This window comes from Tyto alba, unplaced genomic scaffold (genome assembly GCF_018691265.1).
Source record: "Tyto alba isolate M040663 unplaced genomic scaffold, T.alba_DEE_v4.0 Super-Scaffold_13, whole genome shotgun sequence".
Classification (NCBI taxonomy): domain Eukaryota; kingdom Metazoa; phylum Chordata; class Aves; order Strigiformes; family Tytonidae; genus Tyto; species Tyto alba.
Genome location: NW_024881275.1, coordinates 33,598,774 through 33,606,545, shown reverse-complemented (window position 1 = coordinate 33,606,545; position 7,772 = coordinate 33,598,774). Strand labels below are relative to the sequence as shown.

General features: G+C 38.7%; 1 protein-coding gene across 5 annotated transcripts in view; it reads right to left on the bottom strand.

The window, feature by feature from the left end:
• Positions 1 to 378: 378 nt before the first annotated feature.
• Positions 379 to 7,772, bottom strand: part of TLE4 (TLE family member 4, transcriptional corepressor) — a 101,316-nt gene continuing 93,922 nt past the window's right edge. For all 5 annotated transcript variants that reach the window (XM_042787592.1, XM_042787593.1, XM_042787594.1 and 2 more), the window contains 6 exons: positions 7,307 to 7,556; positions 5,991 to 6,238; positions 4,891 to 5,038; positions 4,139 to 4,289; positions 3,754 to 3,830; positions 379 to 2,088 (listed from right to left, as the gene is read on the bottom strand). In XM_042787592.1, coding sequence (XP_042643526.1) covers positions 1,981 to 2,088; positions 3,754 to 3,830; positions 4,139 to 4,289; positions 4,891 to 5,038; positions 5,991 to 6,238; positions 7,307 to 7,556 — 982 coding nt within the window. In that variant the 3' untranslated portion in view covers positions 379 to 1,980. The remainder of the gene's footprint in view (positions 2,089 to 3,753; positions 3,831 to 4,138; positions 4,290 to 4,890; positions 5,039 to 5,990; positions 6,239 to 7,306; positions 7,557 to 7,772) is intronic.

Here is a 7,772-nt window from a genome sequence, read left to right as displayed (position 1 = left end):
AGCAGGCATGGAAGCAGGAATCATCCCCAATTTCACTCTCCCCAATGCACGGGATAACATAAAGCCTTGTATCAAATGGGAAACTACACAAACAGGAGGTGGCAAACCCCTAGATGACACAGCCGAAGTCTGTGGCTGATGGCTCCAAGAGTGCAGAATCACTGCAGTCAGTTAACTTGGGAAACTATAAATTCATCAATGTTGCTAGCTTGGAGAAATTCTGTGAAACTCCAGTCTCTCGGCCACAAAACCTCAAACCTGTACTGGCATGCTTGACAACTGAATGCCTGCTGTCCCTACAGACAGCATTCTGCACACGTAACTGAGATTATCACGTGTGAAAAAGAATGAGGGAGGGGAAAAAAATAGAAAAATTCATTTTAGAAGTTACTTATGTTTAATGCTTAAAAGTCTGAATGCACAAACAATAATCTACCATTATAGAAGTACTGGTGGTCAATACAATGCATTAGAACTATGTACAATGACACAGTTTAGTATCAAAATCTTTCTACAATGTAGAGTATTACGAAACTGTTAATGACATCAAACACTAAGCACTTAAGACACCATTTTTTTGCTACCACATTTGGAACTTCAATGAACAGTCCATTTTAACTTGCAGCATCAATCCATTTCTAGTATGAAATTAAGTAATTTTCTACTTATACAATAAGATTTATCTACACGGGTCTTTTGATTTTGATCCATAGCAGCAAAGGCACTGTACATCAGCAGATCCACAGACTTAAAGATTTTTTTTAAAGCATTCAAAAAAAAAGTCACAGATCATAGTTTAACAGCAACAACAACAACATAAAAAGATAACACGTTGTCTCTGGCACAATGGCTCAGTCTGCGTCCGTTTTAGGGACATCCAAACAAGACTTGGATTGAACTGCTGGCGAACAAAGCAAGTCCTTATCCCAATGAGAAACCATTCCTTTTTGTATGTCGGAATGAGTACTCTTGTAAATCCTACCTCAGAGGTCATTGCTTTTGTAGTTTGTATATTGGTAGGCATCCATTCTTATTTCAGTGCAGTTTCCAAAGAACATATCAAATATTTTTCATAATCTCTTGTAATTGAAAAATTGCCCAAAGACACATATCCCCATTTTCAAGGAAACATTGCAAAAGTTTCCAGAAGTAACAAAGGTGATTCTTTGAGGCAACTTATTGTACTCTCTACAATATAACAAAGAGAGGTGTTTATATTAAAAAACCTAGCTTGACACCAAAATGCTTTATGCTTATAAACAGAAAAGCATTGAGAACAGATCTGTACACAAGATGCTATATTAACATTGCAAATATATAAATTAGCACATTCTTACTTAAAGTGAATTTAATTTAGATGTGAACTGAATTTGCCATTCATCACAGGCATGTAGATTACTGGCTACAGTTTGCAATTTCCTAAATTTCCAAGACTGTCTAAAATAGTTAAGATACAGCATCTTCCCACCAAATAATTATACTGTAATAACACTTAGAGGTCTCATCCAAGAACAGGACTAAAAAATATAACAAAGTTTATTTTTTTAAATAGAAACTACAAGTCTATTTAGTGTAACTTTAACTATCTCCTTCTCCAAGATCCCCAATTCATCCACCTGAAAAAAAAACACAAAGTATATAATGCACCTTTCAAACTAAAGCCGGGCCAGACAGCTTTATTTAGTCAGTTCCTTGTTAGAAAGCCTTCTTTAAACAAAATAAATACATTACAGCTATACTACATAATGAAAGAAGCAAGTTCACTGGTAAGTATGCTTATTCCATCTTCTTCCAAGTAGATATCTGACAATTTGGTATCACAAGTTCTTAATGAGCATTCACAAATCAACAGCAAGTTACGAAGGTAAAAATAAATTTCACAATTGTGATGAGCATGTAAGTTCTCAGTTTAGAAAGAAAAAAAAGGAATATACAGCAAAGTGCTAGGAGAAGGAGTTCTGTCTGCATTCAGATTTGTCTCTAATAAATAACTTCATAGACTGTAGCTTTCTTGTCCCCAGAGCCAGTGACAATGTATTTGTCATCCACAGAGATATCACAGCTAAGCACAGATGAGGATTCTTTGGACTACGAGAGAAAAAAAAACAAAGAAAAAAGAAAATTATGTCTTTCCAATCCTTCAATCTGGAAGGGTCTGAAGATTAATTGGAAGAGTTCATAGAGAGGGAATACACTGAAAGCTCATTTAAATATCAGTATCATACTGGCAGCTTTTGTTTACAAGACCGTTTCTCCGAACTTGTTCATCCTAAAGCTCTATGGCAACAAAAAAAAGCAGTGGAAAGAGAAGTGAATGTTATGGACCTAGAGATAATCTATCAATCCCACAAAAAGGAACAGCCCTTTCTATACACTTTACAAGCAATAAGCATTTATTAATATTTTATACATTAGGTTTTGAATAAAAATGAGTGAAAAGCCACCTTCTTCTTCTCTCCCTTTTTTGCTGTAAACCAGAAACCTGTATGGAGAAGCACTACAAAGCCCTACCCACCCAGAGGTATAGAACAAGGGGACTCCACAGAATTAACTGTATCTCCTCTCACTACTTCCCCAGCACAGAAGACAAAAGCCTTGCACAAAGGAATTTAAATTATCAGGAAGGATGCAAATACGAAGAGATACTGTAGTGGAACAGGATGAGCAACAGTGTTTAGCAGGTGAATGGGAGACAGGATAAACCAGAATGCAGTAGCTCTGTCTCTCCCAGCTTTTCTGACTTTTGTAAGATGATGTGTACATAATGTTACCTTTTACTTGCTTTTAGTGCATGCTTTCTTTACATAACATACAGTCACATTCTTTTCTGCCTGTCACTGCATGAGCTAAACACTTCCCAGTCAAGCTAAGCTCCTGACAAGAAAACCCTCTGCTGCACTGCACATGAAGCTTCTTTCTCTAGCCCTCATTAAGAAAGCTGCACTGGGGTTTTAACATCACTTTTAAAGGAGATGCGTTCTTGTTAGGATGATATGGGCCTTCTGTGGGAGGTGGTTCCAGAGCTGAACAGCCTCCACAAAGAAAACTCAAGAGCTCAGCTTTCTCATGTCAAGGCAAACTGCGCTGTCCCCAGAGGTAGAGATACGGCAGGTATCAGTACAGGTGAGACATGACCATTTAAACCAGAATACCCGTTAAGTAAAAAAAAAAAAACCACGCAGCCTAAAGGTAACTGTAGGGGAAATAAGTGAAGGACATGACAAAACCCCCACTTTTCTTTAATAGCACTGAATTGCCATTAAAATTGGGCACAGATGGAGTAAAGATTATAGAAAGGTTACAACTTCCAGTCATACTCCATGGCGCTCCTCCATAAGGAGACAAGTCTTCAGCTCAGGAGTCTGCCTGTCCAATCCACTGACTTTACACATCTCACCCAATAAAAATACATGTGTTGAATATGACGTTCACTGTTTTAGTGACATTTCATACCCTCAGTAAATGCTCACCCTAATGACATGACTTGGGTTCTGTTGTGCAAGAAGGTGGGAAAGAAGGGTGCTAAAACCAATTTCAGGTTAAAGGGCTACTTTATTCTAAGAGCTAAATTACTCAAAATTTTAGAAAGGACAAAAGCATATCTCTGTTTAATTACAGACAAAGTCTTAAAGGAACATAGTAATTAGCTAAGAATTTCCATTTAAAAACTCCTTAAGATAATGACAGACCTTGAGAAGTGCAGCTCTACTGCATTGTAATGTATGTGGAAAACAGCTTCTAGGAGATTATTACCTGGAATATACTGGCTCCATAAGGTGTTCTCCAGGCATTAAGAAGATTATCTTTTCCAGTGCTTACAAACCATTTGCCTGCAACAGATTGTTTAAATGTTATTGTTGCATTTTGTTTTCAAGGAATGCACCCAAGAAACAGATTAATCATAAAAACAATGCATTCACACATTACTGGAAAACATATCCAAAGAACAGTCGCGTTTTCATCTGGTTGCACTACGATGTTCGATCACAACATAAGCAGCTCACACAAAAAAGCAGTCATATAGAATTTTTTAAATAATTACAAAACTTAAATTTAACATCTGATTTTTAAATCTACCTCCGTAATCCTGAATGAATTTCTCAGGAGGCGAAACACTGGCATAGAAAGATTTGCTTACCACAGTGAGCAAATTTGAGTGACAACACACAGCTCTCATGAAGATGCAGCTGATATTTGTCCGGCTTAGTAACATGCAGCACCTCGACATTACTGTTCTCCATTCCCACTGCCAACCACTCACCAGTTGGACAATAGCCCAGTGAGAAGATCTGAAATTAGCACAGCACATGCTTCCATCAGGAAAGGAATGAGCTTGAGATACTCAAAAACGACTCCTGCTACACTGTTAACACTATGCAAAAACACATTTTGGTCTACCACAGTTTTAAAAACAAGATAATCCAATTACTATAGTAATCAAGATATATCAGTTCATGTAAACAAAGCTCAATTAAAACTGTAATAGCACAGCACTGAATCAAGCTATAAAAGTTAATGTCCTATCTTATCTGACAGCATTTAAAAATATTTTCATAAAATATTTTTGAACAAGAATCTACAGAAACAGGAACAGATTGCACACAGGAACACTTTAATCTGGCAATTCTTTTACAAAAAGGATTCTCCACTACTCTCACAGGAGAAGTACTAATCTGTCAAATAGTCATAATCCAGAAAGATGTTTAGCTGCCGCATCAGAAAAAAAAAAAAAAAAAAAGAAAAAAAGTGTTAGACTAAGCGAAAATTTCTTTGGAGTTCTCTTCGAGACTGCATTTTTTGCTTTTAAAAAAAAACCACAAAACACAGAAGTGCTTATTTTTGATAACCATGACAGACTTTCTTAACATGCCGAAGCTTCTAAGATTCAACCTGTGATGTGAAGTCATGTTGCTGTAGCTGTCTCCCTTCTCTGAGATCCCAGGATCTGACTGTATTGTCCAAGCCTCCTGTCCATAGTTTGGTGCCATCATTAGAAATGTCAATACAGCTTGCTCCATCTGTGTGGCCCTGAAATTGCCTGAAAATGTCAAAAGAAGACACGCACATTCTCACATCAGCAAAAGTCAGTTCTGAGTATGTACACCAAATACCTCATTTTCCTTTCACTCCCTGCCACGCAGCCATTAAAGACAACTGTAACACAGATTCCAACAGCAATCTGAGATTAATATAAACTGTGGGACCATCACGTGAGTTTTGTGATGAATTGACGAAGCAATCAGGCCAGACAGCCAAGCGCTAATTTGATTTCAAAAAGCACACTTTATGAGTCAGACGCTCTGGGGATCTTTGTTGCTGACTGTGTGATACCCACTATTCAGCTGAAAATATCCTACTCCTCCCAAAGGAATGTAGCATGATTGTCAAAATTCACTTAGTTTAAGAAGAACCTGCAGGTCATCAACAGTACCAGGAAAAAAAGAGCAGTCTAAATGTGAGTATCAGGGAGTAAAAGCCTGCCTTTACATGCAATACTGATATATTAGATATAACAACATACACACAGTGCAGTGCATAGAGAGAATCCATATGACTGGCTCCTACCTTACTGTGCATTAGTGTTGAGCAGCAACTCATACTCCTAAAATGCTAAGTTTGCAGTGCAGTAATTTACATACATCTTTGGCCAAGACGTATTTGCTGGAGCACTGATTAAGGAGATTGGAGTGTGAGCATGAAAACAAAGAAACACATCTGTTCAAAGAACCTACAGAAGTGTCAACAGCAGCTGATCTTAGGAAATTACAGTTATGGGCTGCTCAATAGACCTGGAATGAAGAAACTCTCAAAACCTATAAATAATTATGTATACTTTTGACAAAGTATTACCATTGCTATTGCCTAGCAATGAAATCCTGGAAGCAGCTATGCAGACACCATGGAGAAAATTGCGTATGTATTCAGAAGAGCACGTAAGGCCATGTCTAATTAATTCTTCACAACCTGATGATCCAGTTCTGTCAACCTACCTTACTAAAGTCTGGTTATGCAGATCCCACACTGCAATGTTCCCATCGCTACAGCAAGAGAAGCAGACCTTGGAATCGGGGCTGATAGCTAGGGCATAGCAAGCTGGAGCAGAAGATGTCAGCTCTGCTTTGATGCGAGGAGTTGGAGCTGCCAGGTCCCAAATGGATAACGTGCTGGCTTCCCCACCAACAATGAGGGTGCGGCCGTCAGGGAGCAATCTGCAGGAACGGATGTAGTTATCTCTGTTCTGTGGAGACAGAAGCCATCAAGGGATTACTCATGAGGAAAGGAAAACAGCATTAACATGAGAGCAGAAATCCATAAAAGTATTGTATTCCCTCCTGGTTTTAATGAGCCATTTATACTTATGACAATGATAAAGTGTATTAATGCCAGAAAATTACATGACATTAGGGAAGTACTTAAACTTGATCTACAAAATTCAGCAGTGAGAGATATTTAATCTTAATTAGCATCAAAATGCAAAGACCTGAACCCAGCCCAAAACAACTCAAGATAGCTGTATTCGACAGCTTGTGTAGAAAGTTACATTTTCATACTCTGTTTATTTCAGCACATTAACCTCTCGGCATGGGGGAGTACCAAATTCCCTGCACACTCCCCCCACCTCCATTCCAGTGAGACTTGCTGCCACCATCTAGGAGATGTCAGAGGAAAATATTTGGGCAATTTTCTTCATCTGTGTAGCAACTTGTGTAGCAATTCATTATATGTCTACATGTACTGCACAGTTCTCATTTTACCGCCTCTGTAACAAGAAGCAACATCTTACCAAGAACTGGTAAATGACATGAGAAAAGCTGCTAACAGTGGTTCATCTTGTTAGCTCATTCAAATAATTTGTGAACAACACTCAGAGATATTTTTAATTGTCACATTAAGACAGGGCAATGCACTCACACACATACACAAACACAAAATACCTGACACAATCTTCAAATATTCTCAGAGAATACAGCTGCAAGACAGCAATTTTTAGCATGATAGGATATCAAGCTTTAAGATTGCCAAGAAATGTCAAAGTTTATAAACAATATCTGCTGTGTTGTCTTTGATCCTTCCCCTTACCGATACAATTTTAGGATATTACAGATGTTTTGATTCATTGGGGGGGAAAAACCCACAAGTACAACAAGGAACGTACTTCAAACGACAAACTTACAAGTGGAATATTGAGCTCTGATGACAACGACAGCACTTAAATAGCCACTGGTTTTTGTACCTTAACTGCATCATTTCAATCTTAACACAACCTGCTACCTTCTTCCACTGTTGAATACCCCTGTTCACCTACCAGGCAGTCCAGCTGAGAGACAGGGCTCTTGTTGCCAGGGTGGCTGATGTCCCAGACTTTGACGCACCCCTTCCCACCCGTGTACACGTGTCTCGTGGGGTTGCTGATGGTAACTGCACAGACAACCTCCCCGTGGTTCAGAGTGTTGATCTGACGGGCGTGGCGAGGGATTCCTGGACCGATGAGGGCATCGGGAGGGAAAGGAACCGGCTGCATCTGACCATCTGCACTTACGTGAAATGAGTATGCTCTGAGATGAAAAAAAGGATAGCGGGTGATTTAAGAAGTTCTTCTTCAAGCCTATTTAAGAAAACGGAATTAAAGGTGTGTTTTCACCGCAGGCACTGAGATTGGGCACTTAGCTCCTTTTGCAATCTTTTTAATCATGTGAAGAAGAAATTATTTATTTACCTACAGCATGGCCCTCAAAGCATAAACTTAGGTACTCTTAACGTGGGAAGCCAAG